General features: G+C 40.3%; 1 protein-coding gene across 1 annotated transcript; it reads right to left on the reverse strand.

Annotated features, from left to right (window-relative positions):
* Positions 1-1,107: 1,107 nt before the first annotated feature.
* LOC136440149 (nose resistant to fluoxetine protein 6-like) lies at positions 1,108-20,117 on the reverse strand. The gene is made up of 16 exons (XM_066436003.1): positions 19,618-20,117; positions 13,511-13,692; positions 12,428-12,518; positions 12,032-12,131; positions 11,449-11,545; positions 10,118-10,220; positions 9,575-9,742; positions 8,748-8,844; positions 8,462-8,563; positions 7,873-8,035; positions 7,105-7,184; positions 6,330-6,434; positions 5,544-5,655; positions 4,614-4,812; positions 4,055-4,197; positions 1,108-3,121 (listed from the first exon to the last, which is right to left on the reverse strand). The coding sequence occupies exons 1-16, from the start codon at positions 19,919-19,921 to the stop codon at positions 3,011-3,013; spliced, it is 2,157 nt and encodes a 718-aa protein (XP_066292100.1). The 5' UTR covers positions 19,922-20,117; the 3' UTR covers positions 1,108-3,010.
* Positions 20,118-20,396: the final 279 nt, after the last annotated feature.

A 20,396-nucleotide genomic window follows, 5' to 3' on the forward strand; every position in this document is an offset into this window, starting at 1 on the left:
CAAATTATGAAAATGAACATGGCGCCTGTCCGGGTCACAGTCGCCGATCGCCATCAGTATTCTAGGTATTCTAGTGATGTCTTGTTCCCTGGGCCATAAATACATCATTTCATGGAAATAAAAATTCAGCAACCGATACCGGCCCGACCGCGGGTCGCATCTATATCAATGAATGTCTTAATGGGAAAATTAAGGAAATGGGAAAATATGGGAAAATTAAGACCCGTAAATGGAGCCTTCTGATTGGTCGACGACATCTAGCTATATGACAATTAAGGGTTAATGAGCCGCCCCGAGGTGTATATGGTGTCATAACGCCTGGCCATGTGCTATAACCACCGAATAAAACCACAGAGTGAGCGAAGCGAACGAGGTGGTTTTATGAGGCGTTATGACACCATATACACCGAGGAATAGGCGGGTCATTAACGTTATCATCATATACTATTAGCCTATCCAACCTGACCCATATGAGAGTAGACAATTCCTGTGTGACGCATAGATCCCTTATACTATTAAGAATGCATTTCAGAATTTACATTTGTCATTTTTGTACAGAAGGTAACATTGCAATCTTGGCATGTCAAATCTTTTTCAAATCTATTCTATTATCTATTATCATCTGCTTTCTTTCCGCTCGTTTAGATTTGACTTGTATTGAAATAGTTTGTTCTATTTTGTTATTTGCTTACAAAATATTTAATTCATTCTAAGATAGTAAACATTTTGGGAACAAATAGACATTATACGAATGTTAGCAAAAAGATAACCTCCCCTCTACATAATGGAAGGGTCGAACTAGTGTGTTATGGCGTCATAACACATGGGCGAAGGAGGCTTCTGATTGGTCGACACCATCTGCCTATGTGATAATGTCAAACATCACCTCTTGAAATAAAGATTGCAGCTGACAAAGGCAGATACAATAACAATTAAATTACAGCATTTGGGTTGGGTAGTCCACATCATAAATTTTTCGGTACATTTTTTGCACAATTATATTGTAGCAGATAAACAATGAAATCTGTTTATCTAATGTCATACCTAATGTCATAACTAAATCCTGCATTCGTAACTGCAATGATGATGAAAAGTCTACGCAGTGGATTCTTTGGCATAAGTTTAATCGGAATATCATTTTTCTACAACTTGTATATATGTCTACCATCTAAAAATATATCTCATTTGCAAATCAAATCCGCACGCAAATGTCAGGTTGTACGACAGCCAATTGATGAAATTCTATGGGCAGCCATGGATGTGTTCGTGCAAAATTAAGCTGTATTGACTATTGTGACGGATAGGACAGAAGATATCTGATTCAAGTCTAGAATCTGTCATGTCTCAGTGCAAACACTGTCATTATCTTTCCGCAAAGGAGTCTGTCTTACTCTTCATTTGGTATCTGGCGATTTTTCTCCCAATATAATATAATTCACCTGCCTACCTGCCTAAGTGCACAGGCCAGTAACTTGTTCTACAAGTAATAATAACAATAATAATGATGATGATGATGATGATAATAATGATGGTAATAATGATACTAACAATAATAATAATAATAATGATGATGATAATGATGATGATGGTAATAATAATAATAATGATAATGATAATAAACCTAATGACTGCTATTGTACACAAATGAATAATCAAACAAAATATTTTTGATCTAAACACAATACCTGCACATTAACGGTATCCACTTCCGTAGGACGCTTGATTAGTCAAAGTATGAGTACCTTTCTCTTTCAGAAGACACATTTGTACAATTTACCGGGTAAGTTTGGATTATTTAGATTCCTGTCACCTCCCATGTTCTAAATGTCCCATCACAAGGAAAAATACAGATTACTTACATTACTACACATTATTTCATCTCTCATTAGCACGTGTCTAGACAGAATCATAATCATGTTCGCAGCATGTCAGTGTGTTCTGAACCAAGCTTTCCCTTCAAGTTGGATTGAAATCAACATGTCATGTCAATATGGATAGACTAGAGTCAACTCCATTAGTCCATGGGCCAGGTCCCTCAAAATAGCAATTTGGTACCAAACAGAGGGACAAAGGGTGACTTACTTTTTCGAAAAGGTTGATTCCTCTACATTATCATTATGCATGATAACCATGTCAAAGGTCCAGGTTTATTGGAATTATTACGTGATATGGCTACTCCACTCAAACCTATAGAACGGACAAAAATCGTCTATATTCAAGCTATTTAATGTGGTTTTAAGAATTATCTACACATTTCATATTTCTATACGTTTAGATCATATAAAGACCTGTTAAGTACATCTTCAAGACTTGGCCAATGATACTGGATGATCCACAGGGCTCTTAGAAAATATTTTGGCCAGGTAAAAAATCAGTAGAAGTTGTTATACCTAAGAAATCAGGTGACATACACCATTTTGGAGTAAAATTTTGGATCTGCTATCTTACAGTTTCTACTGCTTCCTTTATTTCAAGTAGTAAACGTTTATCGAAAATTTATACCATTATGCTGAATGTTCTTAACGTAACCATAACTTGTGAAACATGTGCCTTTCAACCTACTTATATTGAAAGGTATTTTGAAATACAGTAAGGCAGATTTGATGACGGTTGCCATGGAAACGGTGCTAAAGTAACAACTTATCACAGGAAAGTTACTTAGTAAAACAATCAATTTTTGTATGTTAATGCATTTCAGTCATCATCAATGATTGACCAATGGCACATTGACGACACAGAATGATCCATAACTTATAACAGGGCTCTTGGAAAATATTTAGCTAGGTTAAAGAAATAAGTAGAAGTTGTTTTGCCTAAGAAATTAGGTGACATGCGCCATTTTGGCGGCCATCTTGGATCTGCTACCTTGTAGTTTGGCCCATGGACTACATATACGTATCACAAAAAATAATCACTGTCAAAATGTTTGTGTTGTCAAAATATTCAGACGAAAAGAACAAGGCATTCCTGCATTAATTGCATAGAACCATAGAACTGCTCATGTTCTGTCTCATTTGCTGAAGATGATTTTCTCCAGTCCCATCAATGGTGCTTCCACTGCCACTGACACCAGGAAGGCCAAGCCGTAGGAGAGAGACACGTTTCCCAAGAAGAAAGAGACCTAAAATAGTAAAACGGACGTTAATAATGCCAGCCAAACCACCCCGACCAATCGACCTCTTTGAAACTCAGAGTCAAATCAGCCATGACCCGACAAATTGCTTCCTAGTTTGCTTGAACGACCAAATCGGGCAAAACATGATGCTGGAAGGTGTCAGCTTTTACAAGATGTTTTCAGATTGATAATTTGTCACTTTGGAATGATAGAAGCTGATCGTGATTTAACGTTTACAAAAAATAGTTGCTACTGCTTTTCTTTAGACGGTAAATCGCGGTCAGCTTCTATCATTTCCAAAGTGCCAAAATTGTCAAATCTGAAAACATCTTGTAAAAGCTGACACCTTCCAGCATCTCACTGGCGGGTTTGTTTTGAGAGATATAGTCCTTAAAGCAAACTAGAAAGCAATTTGTTGGGTCATGGCTGATTCCAATCTGAGTTTCAAAGAGGTCGATTGGTCGGGGTGCAAACTAACACGTTAAGCCTCTGGCCTGTTCTGTGATATCCAAGATATCGTTTGTGTTATATCAATGCATGGTTATCGACCAGTTTTAGTGCAACAAAGAAAACCTAATAATAGATGATCGATATCATTGAATCATATCATATTTTATTATTGAATTATAAAGTAACCCCCCCCCCCGCATCCAACTTCCAGAACTCAGTCTCGTTGGCCTTTCCGATAGAGTTTTGAAAAGGCATGTAACGTTACTTGTGCTATAAAATGCAGCACCACCTAGTAGTAACGTTACTACCCAGGAAGTAGAACCAGTCAGTATTGCCCAGAGGAAGGTGGCAGAACAACTGCCAAAACTGATAATTGTTATTGACACTACAGAGAACCTCTATACCCGGGATGTGCTGATTACCAAAATGATATTATATACATGTATACTAGTCACTTTGCGTTATTTGTAGAAGTGTACACCAACATACCATAGTCAAAGTCGTGTAGTGGATGGGGACCTCCCTGGTCAAGTATACTGTGTACATCACCGGAACTTGTATCAGGTAGGCACAGTAGGTCAGTCGGCTCAGGGGCACCCAGGCGTCCCAAGAAAGGATGGTGTCCACTACCCCTGTAGATAGAGAATAAGGTACATCACAACAATATCAATTGAGAATTAGCGATTTGTTGTAATAAATAACCTGTACTTGTCTTCTCGATAAATACAATAGTTGCAACGCGGTGTTAAATAAGTTCAGAGATTGCGAATTATGAATGTTAAACTTACATGATGCACAGTTATACATAACATGTAACAGTGGCAATACTACTCAACAAAGATTAAAGGACAGAAACTGGACTGACGGTCTGAAATTGTTTATCCATATGTATATGTAAACAAGTAAACATGTTCTATATGCAAATAACTGACAGCTTTTAAGCTTTAAAGTTTTTTAAATTTGAAAAGCCATAAATGACTGTGTTTTGCGAATGAGTTAGGCATTTACCAACAACAATATTGCAGATATTCAAAATATATTTATCTACCTCCATATCCATGATAACATGCGACAACCACCCAGCCAAGCGACATGGCCCAGACGGTACGATGGACAGTGATGTACAGCACGTTCTCGGACTCCGTCTGGAGGGTCGTCCCGTGGTACAGGCCGTATGGTGAATACAACACAGCCAGGGCAGAGGCAGCAGCAACTAGCCAACCAACAGGCATCAGCAGGCGCAAGGTCTGGAACAGAAACATGTGAAATACATCGTTAGAACAAATGTTATCATTGGTGTTTTAATGGTTTTCTTTTTGATAGACAACACTTAGACTGAGAGCTAGTAGATCATCATCATATCTAGGAATTCGAAAGGGTAGGTAGTGACCAGGTACCTTTCTATGTCCATCAGCAACAGAAAATGCCGAAATGCATGCTAGTGAAGAATTAAGGGTTAATGACCTGCCCCGAGGTGTATATGGTGTCATAACGCCTGGTCATGTGCTATAACCACCGAATAAAACCACCAAATGAGCGAAGCGAACGAGGTGGTTTTATGAGGTGGTTATAGCACATGACCAGGCGTTATGACACCATATACACCGAGGAACAGGCGGGTCGTTAACGTTATTATCACATAGCCTATCTAAACTGACCCATATAAGAGAGACAAATTTCTGTATAATACATAGATTCTTTATTTAATACTATACATGTAAAATCAATCCATTGTACATATGATCTTCATATAATCCAATGTAAACAAGCGGTGACTTGTCTACTCGTCCACTGTGTTGAAACAAATTTTGGATAAACGTTATGATCAACACAAGCAACAGCTACGAACAGGAGAACCGCTGATTTCTGTAAGCCACTCCCTAGATTTTGTCCTAGCTGCCAGAATAATTCTGAATCAAGAGGTTAGCAAAGCAGGATATGCACTCCAAAATATGTCGCAAACCTGTTTTTGACTTACCATGCTCTTTGTTTGTTTCGGTTTCATCTTGATAAACAGCCAGCCCACAATAACTCCCACCAAGTACGGTCCTATACGACAGTATGGCTTGATATATGTCTTAGTCCAGTTACTGGAGAAGAAATTTATAGAGGGCAATTTTTTTTTATATCGTTAATAGCTATGTGAACATCAATACGTTAGGTCAGCTCAACGTTACAGTGTGCCATTCATTGAACAACACCTTATAACATCAAAACGTTTTTGTACTGCTAAATTAATCAAAGGTGTGAAGAACATGGAAATATAAACTTGGTTGAATAGTTTAAACTGGCAGGCTTTTGTTGGCATTGGTCATAGCACGAATTGAGCTACATGGTGCAAATCAACATATAGAAACGCTAACGTTACATGCTGATAGTTCAATACGTCGCTGCCTTTACTGACATGAAGAACTTTATGACGAATTTTATTGCGCGGCTATTGTAGCATGTACAAAGTATGGCAACAACAGTAAACATAGAACAAGACATAAATATGGAAAGTATGAAAACTAATTATTAGTATCATTATTTCTTCTAATAACAAAACAATCTTTTATATATTTGCCTATTTTAACACTGTGTGAGCTGTTGCATCTAAAGATAAAGTCAAATCTATCTGTAGCATTGAGCGTCTTAAAATCTGAAGTACTTGAAATGATAAAGGTGAATAACTTATCTCGTAGGGCATCATATTTAGAGTAAGTAATAGCGTTCGGCTGTCATTTCAGGAACATTTTAATGTTAAAAAAAACGGTAACCATACCCGCCAGGGGTCCATTTCAGTTCATAGTGCCAACTGATGACTGCAGTGGTGATGAAGCTTGCCAACAGGAGGGTCAGGTTTGCAGCAATCCCCCATATCTGCCACCTGTGTGGAAGCAGATATATCATTAGCAAAACGTAGCCTCGTGTCTCATACATGTATGTATATCGGATGAAACACATTCGATGCAGACTGCATACTTGCTTGATTTTAGGGTTCTTCTTATTTCGTACTTCCCTTTGAAATACGAAAGATTAGCATCATTGCCTCCGTGAAAACGGAGGTTTTGCAGTCAGTTGCTGTGTTTGTTTGTTTCCTTGTTTGTTTGTTTGCTTGCTTGTTAAAGTTGTATGTGTCCGCAGTTCCGCATTTTTTTTAATTATGGGCACGTCGGGGCCCCGGGACATCAATAGAACGTCATGCATGGGTCAAAGCTGCCAGAAAGGTCCCAGAAAGATGAGAGGAAACGGTGATGGTTCCCTTCCAGAGTTTCTCCCACTGCGTGTGCCAGAAAATAGAATTGGTCCACGTCCAGGTTTGATTTTCTCTCAATGGACAAATAAGGCAAGATAAAGCAAGAAAACTACCAAAAATATTTCACAGAGGTTTGAGCTCTCCAAACTCTTGTTTTGATGCTGGCTGAAGAGTAACGGCATAGTATTCAAACGGTTGCGAACAAGCGAATTACACCATGTTTTACGACTATGTCTTGGACGACAAGATTTCGTGATGGTCTCTTGATATGGACAATGTGATGTAAGACCTTGCGACATACCTGTACAGTATATAGACGAGAGGAACTCCGATGACGAAGAACTGCATATCATTGTCCAAGTACCAGGTCCAGGTCATACACTAAAATGAAAAAAAGACAGACAGGCAGGCGGTAAGATGTACTCCTTTTAAACATAGCCCGTAAGATTAAGCAATCTGATGGCAACCACTCTAATTATCTTTATTCGTATTCAGATACATAGTACAGATACATAGTACAGATACATAGTACAGATACATAGTACAGATACAAATACAGATCGAGTATGGTGACCGTGTCAGTTGACACGGTAGCCTTCGCGTGAATTTGTTTAAGGTGGATGACAGGTTGCGAAGCTGAGACCCACGCACTTTGGGCATCCGCCATCTCCAGCGGCACCAATTCGAGGGAGACGTGCTTGTTCTGGTTGGGATGCTTGCAGCGAGCTGCCGGATGACTCTTACACTCGAGGTCCGCCTTGATAACGCCAGCCCGCCTGGCGTTGCTCTCGTCCGCCAGTTGAAGACAGCTGCCGTTGGAGACTGGCTTGTCCCTCTAAATTGAGGGGGGAATGCGTGTAAAGTGCCTTTCCCAAGGGCACAACGTCTGGGTGCAAGTTCGGACATGTCCCTGGGCACAACCCTGGAATTCGATCCCGGGTCCCATTGTTTGGCAGCCGTGCGCTCTGCACTTGCGCCACACGACGCCACTAAGCAATTAATGTTGTTAAACGTATTGCATTGACTAATGTTTTCCCACCTTTGTAACAAGTAACAGAAATATGCCTACCATATTAAAGAAATCAGTGTTGACAAAGTTGTTGATATACAGCAAGTTTGTCCACCAGTTGTCCCCACAGTGTGGCTCAAAAGTTGGCCAGAAGGGACCGGAGAACATGTAGGGAAGCACCCACACCCACACCATCATCACGAACATGTACGTCGGTGTTAACCTGAAGAGGGCAGAAGCAGAATGAAGGCAATAAATAACTGTGTACCGGTACTGTACCGTATAAATTGATGGGGTACAGGTCAAAGTACCTGTACCTGATGTTACGTTTAGGTACGCAGCACTACAATTAATGTATTCCAGGAAGTTTTCCTACATGGTTTCCTTATTCAACGATTCAATCCCCGGGTTTATTTCTTGAAGAATAGTTCATAGAATCCTCCTAGCCGTATGATTTAACGTGACAAAAAATAAAAGCAGTTCAGTGAAATATACGATGACTGTCTTTGAAGAAGAAAACGTCGAAAGTGTCTAGAATCTAAACTCTGAGAACGCGTTTAAAGAGATGTTTAGGCAGGGATTTTTAATATCGTGTTTTGATCTGATGGTACGTGCATCTGTTTCAAAACAGCATTTGGAATATCCTCACCTCCAATATCTGTGGAAATACACCATCCCGTATGAAACGGATTTCCCCCTTTCATTGTTCTTCTCTATCTGCTTGATTAGAACGTATGACATCAGGAGCCCACTGGAAGATGATATGAAAACTTAGTTAGCTATTTCTTCTAAGAACATAACTTTTACATTGAGATTAACGTCTAATTGCAACGTAAAAAGTGACTTCGATACATGCGATGTTTTTCTAAAACAAGCGTTACCTGGATCAGGGTCCATCCTTATAACGTGCATGTTTCGAAGAACTGTTACCTTACCTGAGGAAGAAGAAAGAGTCCACGGAAACGGTGCTATTACTGATGGCTTGAATTGTAAATGTTTGAGCGACCTCAAGAGTTGCCTGCACAGGGTTGTCTGAAAATCACATTATGATAAATGTCAGATAGATACGTTGTATGGCAATTTGTATATCACATCATATCATATCATATACTTACATCATCATGTGGAAAAAAAAAGAGATTCTGAGATTCACATTGTCCTTGGGTCAGATACATTGAACGTTCCATGAGTGTGCTAATAACCAGTGCATTACAAAACTCAAGCTCATTTGCCTTGTAGTTAACCGGTATTGTCCGTTATTGTCTGTCTTCTTCATTTCGGATGGTGACGTAAAGCCGGGGCCCCCGTGTATGAGGGAGATTCGGGCATAAGCCCCAAGCGTCAAACCTCTGCACGTAAAAGAACCCAACACAGTTATCGAGAAGAGTAGGGGTGACCTACTGCCGAACATTCGAACGCAAAAGCGGGTCCGCACGAAAGTTTACAGACCCGCAGGTCTATACGAAGTTTACAGCCCGCTTTTCCGGATAGACCGAAGGAAAGCGGGTCATTAACGTTATTATCATATAGCCATTGTCCATATAATAGTTAGTAGTACTTTGTGTTGTATTTGATTTTTGTAGTATTTGTCTTAACATGAAATATAAAAACAAAACCCCCTGTCATTGAATGGTAACGTTCGAACACGATACGAAGTTTATAGACCCGCAGATCCATACGAAGATTAATGACCTGCTTTTCGGGTCTGTATGAAGAATGCAGGCCCGCAAATGGAGCCTTCTGATTGGTCAACTACATCTACCTAAATGATATTCAGCAATAAGGTAAGTATGTCCCAGGATGACCCAGGTCAAACTGATGAAGCGGATGCCGTGCAGACACTTGATGCTGCCGGGTGCCTGTTTGGTGCTGAGGAGCTTCCCGATGTTGGTGTAGAGGGAGAAGCATAGGAGGAGGCGGCCGGTGACACCTAAAGACGGGACAGTTCAAGACAAAGAAACAAACTGATATCACATGTTTTATAACAGAATTACGATTCATCACATCTGTTTGATATCTAGCCGTACGGTATCGCGAATAGAAAGACTCTTTGTACACAACCTCAGCCGACGTTTTGTTGACGTCTGTCACCCTCCTAAGTGCCATTCTGACTCAGGACGGTGACAGAAACGCTGAATATAACACTTGGTTGTGTACATGATCCATTTTATTCTATGACTTACCAACCTGATAAAATTATTCATTGATGTAGCCATGTGGTACTTTTGGACATAATGTCATGTGGTACTTTTGGACATAATGTCGCTTTAACGTCGAACATCGCAGAACTAATGTTAAATTTTACCTTCTTTTGCTGCTGGATTTTCCTCGTGTGGGAGTGTGTTCACCAGCAGCGTCATATCGTCAGGTAAAGTCACGATTACGTCAGATTCTTGGGCGTCTCCTTCCTGCAAATTTACAATAACAAACTTCGCAGTCAGAGAATTCTTCCGAACATTACGCAATGGTCAACGAATTGTTACATATACTTATTTGGTAATGCTCAATCTTCGACTGCCAACATGAAATGGAACCAAAATGCTTATGATTTAGATCATCATGGCACAAAATACAAAACGATGTTGAGACCTCTGACTCGTCCTGAAATTAGTTTACTTAGAAGTAATTATAATTAGTTGCCTTTACATTAATCACATACATCTAGCAATGATTTGTAACGGTTTTATACCATAGACTAGAAAGGCCGCCATTTGCCCCTGAGCAAATACAGCATGTTTAGCCATACTCCTCCCCATGCAAGAAGTGTGCTGTCCCAAAATAATACCTGGGCAAATCGAAATATTAACTGCATGTAGAAAGTCAATATTTGCGAGAGCATCATACTTCGCCAATCTCCCTCCCGATGCATAAATTGACTGTTCCAAAATCACCCGTGTAAAACAATTCTCTCTACTAGTTCTGCGAGACCCCAAGAGCTTCTTACTGCAAAGGCTTGAGTGTGTTCCTGCAATATGACCTCAGGTAACCTAAATAGAACACGTGTTCTTTGGCCAGTAGCAAATGGAACGCGGGGACCCTTAGATAGAACATGGATTCTTTGGCCAGCAGCAAATAGAACATGGAACGGGGATACCACTTTTGGCCTGATTTTGGTCTGAAATGGGTCCAAAAGTCCCAAAAATGAAGCATTTTGAAGTGATGTACACCAGAATTGTGATTGAAATCCTGTAGGGACATGTTCAAGGTGCCCTTGTACCGAATGTCAGGTCATTTGCTTGTAAAACCAGGCCACAGGAGACCAAAATGTAATTTTTGCCTAAAAATGCCCCAAAAAAACTCCATAAAAATGATTTTCAGGCCTGTTTTTAAAAAAATGAAAAAATCGCATGAGGGTATTTGCCTTCTTTACCTCCATGCGAAATTTCAGGTCGGTTGATTAAAAAATGGCAGAGTTGAATCAATTTGAAGATTTGGCAGAAGAAGGAGAAGAAGAAGAAGAAGAACGTGAACAAAAACAATATGTTGAGCCATACTAGGTATGGCTAAACATAATAAAATGTATAAACATGTACTACATGTATGCTATGTTATTCAATTAGGTGGAGTTTTAAAGGGGTCATTTAGCTTAAAACTTTAAAAAACTTTAAACCTGGTGCTTCTGAGATGTCTTCTTACCTTCTGCATTTTATTGGGTATCAGTCGGGGTTGGTGGATGATGACGTCATAGATGGTGCCGATCGCCATGAGGATGAGGAGGACACTACAGATACAACTGTACAAAAACAGAGAGAAGTAACTACATGGAACCTCACACATCTCTGGCATCTTAATAATTTTTGTAAATTTCTTGTTTTATTTCAGAAGACTTTCATTGCTTTGGTTCATCTTCTAAAACCTCTGACCTGTCTTAAGTATTCTTTGGATAAAACGCTACATAAGGAAAAAAACTCCGGGCCGGGACCAAATTCCATGACCTTTCTGGGACCTTTCTAGCACTTTGACCCCACTTCCTGTCAGTGTCGACGTGCCTAGCATTCAGAGGCTAATTACAGAACTGTAACGTAGCACCACTTCCCTCTTCCTGTGGACACACCCCACCACGCACAAACAAACATGCCTACTGACTACAGAACCTCCCTTTTCACGGATCTACTTAACATATCAGCCTTGATAAGTAGGAGAGCAGAAACAATTCAATTCGATTAACATTTAGTCTTTAGTCAGATACAAACGGAACAAAGATTTTAAATATGCTCACATCGCAGCAATAGTGACATTCTGGATTGGTGGGAATTCCTGTAAATAGGCTGACCTGACTTGAAATATTCCTTGTTGAATAAGGAAATGCCAGTAGATACCTAAAACAAAGAAAAATATTATTCATCATTCAGAAGGTAACTATCTGAGAAGCCATAAGATTTTCATCTCAATTCAGTCTAGCATATAAGATATCCTATCTGAAGCATCTGCTCTAGTCGTCAGAATTAGCTAAATGATTGTTAACGTTACGAATAACATTATATAACGTTAACTGTATATGTTACAAAGTACAGTGTATGTATGTATGATTATGAACTAGTACTGCTTGGCATGCTTTTCATACGTTCTAGCGACAGCTGTTAAAAGTGTATACGAGATTCGATTCCTAACTTACTTCCGTCCAGTCTTTGAATGAAGTCGTGATAACTACAGGAGCTAGGCACACAGATGCCGATCTCTAAATTAGTCACATTGTTTTGTCCGCCCTGTAGAAACAATGGCATGAGTTAGCATCCACAATCTGCATATGCCATTCATGGAAGCATGATAAACTATTTGTTATCTCCAGGAAGAATGGAGATATTGTTTTGGGTGTGTCTGTGTGTGTCTCTCTCTCTCTCTCTCTCTCTCTCTCTCTCTCTCTGTGTGTGTGTGTGTGTCTGTGTGTGTGTGTGTGTGTCTGTGTTTGTGTTTCCGGCTTTTTATAGTCAGCATAATTCAAGAACCTCTGAATGGATTTCGGTGGTATTTGGTATATGGGTATGTGTTGGAAAGACAAAGGTCAAGGTCGATTTTCGGCTCCTTGGTATGTGGCCTTGGTACTTCAGTAGAACTTCCTTTTTTTATCTTTTGACCTGGACGTGCTGTGGTCTTGATTTTTTTCTGGCAGATAGATTGTGATGTAAGGGAGAAGTGGTGTAGGTTTGTACCCCCTAGTAGATTGCTCTGGGACGGCAGGGGCGTTTCTATAAAAACAATTCTACGGGGAATAACTGAACAAAGGAACGACGAATTTCCATGATATTTAGTATGTAGGTAGCTTACTAATAGACAGAGATGTACAAAATGACGTACAGATTAGGTAAATTAAGATTAACTTTATATGATTACTGAGGAAAATCTATATTTTGTTTCACTGTAGGACTCAAAGACATGTAGCAAGTGTAGTTTATGGCAGGTGGAACACTAACAGATACCAATTCTACAAAAATTTCATAATTTACATAATAAATGCATAAGTGCAATATTTATTCTAAGTGGTAAGTGATTGGACTGTCAACATTGTTACCTGTGTAAGTTGATTAAAAATCTACATTACCAAGCATAGGTTATGCAAATGTGGAAGCAATTTGCATAAGCAGAATATTTCATGGAGATATCAGATCTACGAAATCTCTTATGTATTAAATATTTTGTATTTTGTATTCAGTTGTTACTTCATTTTAGTATTTGCTGAACAACTTTGGCTTCTACTCACCTGAGTTAGTTGTTCAGATTGTTGCGCCTGGGCCACAGGTACCAGCGTAGCCAGGTAGAACTTCCCATCGAAGGTGATGTTGAAACCTTTCCTCGTGATATTCACGCACTGCGAGTAGCTACCGGCCCAGATCAGGTTTCCGTTCAAGATTCCACTAGGTGGTTTTCCACCTGCGTCCAACACTGTTAAAGAGAGGACGGAGATGTATTATCTCGGCGATGTGTAGAATAATGTCCCTACAGACTTTAACATATCATTATTAATTATGCAAATAAGGCCTACATTTGCATATTTTCTATCAGTCAACGTTCCTCTCTTCCTCAGTTACAAATGTAAAACTAGGAAAACTATAGGAAACCAACATTAGCGACAAAAACCAACCCCAATATTATCGATTCCAATTTTCAACACTTTCTAATCCAACATCACATTAAATAACAAATCTATATTAACCCTCAAGAAAAACACCCCTCCGTCAAAATGGTCACACCCAACATTAGCGACAAAAAACACCCCTCCCAATAAAATGGTCACATCAACATGGCGGCCCCCCTCCTTGGATGCAAAAACAGAACAGGATTTGCTATCGCAAACCTGTAAATAGAGCGTCGCGATCGGCTGTGCAGATGGAGTTGTACCTGAGCATATTCTAAGCAACTTTAATAATATCGCAGTACATTTTGAAGCAATCTCGCGAGTCACAGGGCGAATTGGCGATTCTCAGTCCAACATCGCAACAATCACGCAACCTTCGGGCTGTATTCTTATCTTCGTCGTCTCATATGACTGTTAAACACTTAGTGCATAGCCATGGCAACAAGAGTTCGGAGACCTCATATGCAAAATCGACCTTGAATTTTGGCTTCACAACACCCGCCCACATACCAAATATCATTGTAATCCAAGAAGAGGCTCTTGAGTTATGCTGACTAGGGTAGTGCGGAAACACAAACAGACAGACAAATAAACAAACAGACGGACAGACAGACAGACACATCCACCCACCCAAAACTATATTTCCATTATTCATGGAGATAACAACCAGTCCACTATATAACGACACGTAGCTTGTCCTCTATGGTATATAAATGACTACGTATATGTCACAGTAGAGATGGCGATTCAGGACAATCGGCGATTGTCCTAGGACAGATCGCGATCGCCGTTTGTCCTAGGACAGACTGCGATCGCGATCTGTCCTAGGACAATCGCCGATTCTACTAGTAGAGATTGCGATCGCAATCTGTCCTAGGACAAACGGCGACTCTACTTGGACAAGCTTGCGATCGTGATCTGTTCTAGGACAATCGCCGATTCTACTAGTAGAGATTGCGATCGCAATCTGTCCTGGGACAAATGGCGATTCTACTTGGACAAGTTTGCGATCGCGATCTGCCCTAGGACAATCGCGGATTCTACTAGTAGAGATTGCGATCGCAATCTGTCCCAGGACAAACGGCGATTCTACTTGCCTGGACAAATTCTGATTAGATGGAAATACTTTAGAAAATAGAATGAATAATTGCACAACATTTCAATCAGGTTTAGCTTACTACCTACATTTCATAATTATCAACTATTTTAGGTGAATTACTTCATATTTTATAATGGATGAATGAGTATGATTTCTGATAAAGTAATTTCTGATAAAGTTGAGTGAAAAAATGTTGATTATGTGTGAAAGATATCAGTTGGAAGAAGGTGATCCAACAATATTTCAGTATGCAAATTTTGAGGTGTCAAGATATTACTCACAGTTTCACACCTATTGAATTCACAACCATAGGAGAACAATAACAATTGTAAAGTGATAAAGCAGGTGTCAAAATATCAATCTCAGAATTTGTAAATACTAAATAAAATCATGGATTATACAAGATATTGCTGTTTCCTTTATCTTAGCATCATTAAGTTTGGATCCCCGTTTGTCCTAGGACAGATTGCGATCGCAATGTCTACTTCTGGTAGAATCAGCTATTGTCCTAGGATAGATCGCGATCGCAAACTTGTCCAAGTAGAATCGCCGTTTGTCCTAGGACAGATTGCGATCGCAATCTCTACCAGTAGAATCGGCGATTGTCCTAGGACAGATCGTGATCGCCGTTTGTCCTAGGACAGATTGCGATCGCAATCTCTACTAGTAGAATCGGCGATTGTCCTAGGACAGATCGCGATCGTAGTCTGTCCTAGGACAAACGGCGATCGCGATCTGTCCTAGGACAATCGCCGATTGTCCTGAATCGCCATCTCTACTGTGACATATACATGCTCATGAGCGATGGAGTGGCGACTGGTATCATGATTATCATCTGTGGTTTAAGTTCTTTGTTTTCAATAAAACATTGCTTTTATGTGTTGGTGTTGTTGGTGTTGTTTCCTTCTGTCACGACAGATATCCATCCTTTACCAGGCCCTTTTGTTAACGCAAGACCACAGTTTAGACCCACTAAATATCATGGAAATCCAACGTTCCTTTGTTCAGTTATTCCCCTTAGAAAATTTTCAAGATAATGCCCCTGCAGTTCCAGAGGAAGCTGCTAGAGGGCCCAAACCCGCACCACGTCTTCATTACACCACAAGCTATCTGCCACCAGGAAATCAAGACTATAGCACGTCCAGGTCAAAAGATACAAAAATGGAATTTCTGCTGCAGTAGCAAGGTCACATACTAGGGGGCCCAAGATCAACCTTGAATTTCGGCTTCACAACACCCGCCCACATACCAAATATCATTGTAATCCATCAAGAGGTTCTTGAGTTATGCTGACTACAGTAGTCCAGAAACCGTAACAGACACACAGACAGACACACAGACACACCCAGAACAATATCTCCATTTTTCATGGAGATAAAGATTCCGACGGAACTGGTTGAACAACATGTAGCGCAAATATTTCATCTTTGCGACTCGTCATATTGAAGTCACATAGCGGTGATGTAACCATGGAGTAACTGACGTACATGTAAGAAGGATTTTAAAAGATTCACAGGGAACTGTGAAAACTCTCAACAAGGGAGATCGTGTTTTTGTTTTTAGTCGTGGTTTCTGATAACAGTCTTACATACATGCATACATACATAGTCATATTTATTAAGTTATAGCATCCACAAAGCTTAGTCTCCAGTATTCTCTGTCATGTATAAGTATGATGAAGTATTTTCCTTACAAACAAGTTTCCGACTCAATAATGTTGCTGTGTATTTTGCAACCGGACGGGCAAATTTCTTTACCAGAATGATTAACGTAAGATTCTCACAGTCTTATTTTTAGATGTAATAATAATAACTTCATTGCAAGTTCATGCCCGAAGGCTAAATGCAGACAAACAAGTACATGGAAATACATGAAAGAACTGCGTAGTGGAGGCCGTCTGCCTGTTTGTTTCGTGTGTCTTTTTTTTGTGCGTGTTTGAATTGATTTATTTTCATGTTGTCCATCTTTTACTTGCATGATAAGACCTTAAAAACATAAAGATGAGCAAATCAAAATATCCAAATGGAAGGCATCTGCTTGTTTTTTTTTTCTTGTAGCCTTGTCTATACTTGTAAAGCCCGGACGCTCCCTAATCCAAAGTAAGTAGAAAATCAGATTTGGAAATTTCAACTTTGCAATTTGCAGATTAAATTTGTACCAGCAGGATAAGATACTGTAGGGAAAATTACAGCATTATCAGATCTGGAGAAGGGCCCTGGTTTGTCCATACACGTTTGCTTCTCGTTGTTGTTTTAGCTGTAAATACACCTGCTAACGTAACCTTAATGACTGTAAAATAACATCTATTTCATAACCACATTTCAGTAACACCATTCCGCAAAAAAAACTAGAGTTCGGTGATCCCATACCTTCGCCGAATGGTGTTAACTTGTATGAAAGATGTGTTTGCAAGGTGTGTTATGGATTGCATACTTAATGATGATATTCACCGTCATTTAAATGCAAGTATCAAATTACCGTTATTTACAACTTTGGAATCATGGCATGTTCTTATCAATTACCCAAACTAGAAAGGCAACATTTTCGAGAAATGCAGGATATCCCCTCCCATTTCCTACACCTGAAATATGTCATCCTTAGCGTTAACTATAACTATCATTATGAAGTTTCTGCATGAATTGTGGAAAAGGGGTCCGCATTAGCATAAGTTATGTCCAGATGTATTCACCTTTCCTAGAGGTACCTACGTCTCAACTATTGCATCCATGGGGTTTACCGTAAAGGAAATACACGTTTCTGCATTAATTATGCAAATGATGTTCTCATTAGCATAATTTATGTCCAGGTAAATGTACCTATTCAAAAGGTACCTACGTCTTAGATATGACATCCAAAGTATTTACCAGAAGGGAAATATACTTTTCTGCATGAATTATGAAAATGAAGTTATCATTAGCATAGTCTATGTCGAGGTTTATTCACCTTTCCTAAAGGTGCCTACATCTCAAATATGGCATCCATAGCATGTACCGTAAGGGAAATACAAGTTTCTGCAAAAATTATGCAAATGAGGTCCTCATTAAATATGTCCAGGTATATTCACCTTTCCTAAAGGTACCTACATCTCAAATATTACATCCGTAGCTTTTACGGTAAGGGAAATACAAGTTTCAGCATAGATTATGTAAATGAGGTCCTCATAAGCATAATTCATGGTCAGGTGTATTTACCTTTCTTAAAGGTACCTACATCTCAAATATAACATTGAAACCATGTACAAGGTACATATAACTTATCTGCAATACCATTGGTAGAGCTACCACCCCACAACTACTTGGATTTTGGAAGAAGACGAAGAAAAAGAACAGGCAAGCAAACTGGGCTCAAGTGACGTGCCATGAGGAACGCTCCCGGGGAAAGTAGGTCACCCGCCCGCAGGCAGCAAGAGGAGAGAGCACGCTGTAAACGCCCCGCTGTGCCTTTTGTTTTCACCCGCGAGAGCCGGCTGCGATCCTTTGTTTACCAGCCGGCGCGGCGCCCCTTTGATGCCCTATGCGCTTCCCAGCGTTTCCCGCGGTTTTCAATGCAAATGAGGGTAGTCATGACGTCACAACCTCCGAATCCCCCCGACCTCGTCACGAAGCCCGGCCGAGAAGAAGCGATGAGTTTCAGATTTCCGACGATTGCCATATTTGGAACACTCGGCAGGCCTGCGATGACGTCATCTTCGGATTGTTGACAACATGGCCGAAATCTATAGCTTTTCGGCTTCGCTGTGCGACAAACATGGGTAAAATTACGGCCACTTTTCTGGGTGGATGTCCGTTTTCTTGCGATAGAATTATGAATTTTTAGATGTATTTTTAGGTGGCTATGACAGGATTGTGAAGTTTTTCTTCGCTTAGCTGATATTTTGTCCTAACAGTTGACGGAGTGCTCGTTAAAATGGCGTGTTTTCTGATGTTCGTAGCATCGCGGTATTTTTCGTAGCGTGGTGTTTTTCATAGCGTGGTAGTATTTTTCGTAACGTACTATTCAATGCTGTATCAGTCTTTGAGAAAAGAGGGACTTTTTGCATGGCAAGCATGACGTGTTTCTCGTGTTTCTTTTGTATTTTGTGAATTTGATTAAACCTCCTTGTCTCGACCTACTGACTGAACTGATTCGTCATCGTTGTGTCAAGTTCTTCTCTGTTATCTATATCTTTATCGTATGGATATTGCCAGCAAACTACTGACGATAGATTAAAATCCATTGACCTCCAGATTGAGGTCAACTCGTGTATTGACCGCGACAACAAAGGGAAGACGCCCGCGCGCCAGCGTGGAGCTCATGCTTTGATACTTAGGTGTCAATTATTTTGTTCACACCAAGGACGCGCATAGGGAAAAAGGGAAGTGTTTCTGTGCTCTCTCCTCTTGATTAAACCTCCTTGGTCAGTGCCATCCAACCTGAATATACAGATATAATACTAGTAGCAAATTGAAGGTATGCAGCGTGCACTCTACTGCGCAACTCTATTAGCTGGTCCCTCCCCCAAACGCATACCCTTCTGCCTCACGGCGAAGGCAATGAAGAAAAAAATACTCAAAGATTTAATATCCATAGACCAAGGAAGCAGACAGACATTTCAGAGAAGCACTCCAAATATGTGTACTAGTAGTTAACTTACTTTTCAGGGCGTAGATCTCTCCTTGGAACAGGTCTGCTTCGTATTGTGCTACGTCCTTCTGACACTGTTGGCTGATGTTGCCGGTAGGGTGGGTTGGGTTGGACACATCTGTCCAATTCACGGTACTTAAGTCGAGGGTGGTGTCGGCAGGTTTCTGCTGAAGAAGCCCCTGTGAGCTGTATAAGGAGGCCAACAAGTTTAACTGGACTGCAACCTCGGGAACTCCTCGGCTCCACACTGCCTGTGACCTGGCCAAGCTAATAACTACCACCGAACAAAGAGAAATGTACACCAACAGCCCCATGTTCCTGTGCGAGCAGAGTACCTGGGAACGGCACTTCTTCACCAAAGATAGAATCTATGCAAATGAGGCTTAAGGGTTGAAGCATCTAGTATATCTGTTATACAAGCCGGATGGTAGGGCCTATGACCTAGTTACGCAAACAGGTGCACGCTTCATTGGTAATAGCCGTTCGGTTCGCGCTTGCGCACTACTGCCTATGACGTTGAGCGTTCGAACAGCAGACCCCCTCTTGTTACAGCTGGGGGGTTTACTGATGACAAAAGGGATATGGCCTTCATTTTTTCTAATCACACTGTCAATCCTTACCCATCGTGTCGCTCAAACCATGAAGAATCTGACACCCGTGTCTGGCTTCATGCGAAAAGCACTTCCTTCAAAAACATTCTTATCTATTCTCCTGATACAGATGTTTACCACATAGGAATGCCTCTCATTGAAATTTTGGGAAAAAATGTCTGGATTTTATTAAAGTATG

The sequence above is a fragment of the Branchiostoma lanceolatum genome, chromosome 8, assembly GCF_035083965.1.
Source record: "Branchiostoma lanceolatum isolate klBraLanc5 chromosome 8, klBraLanc5.hap2, whole genome shotgun sequence".
Classification (NCBI taxonomy): Eukaryota; Metazoa; Chordata; class Leptocardii; order Amphioxiformes; family Branchiostomatidae; genus Branchiostoma; species Branchiostoma lanceolatum.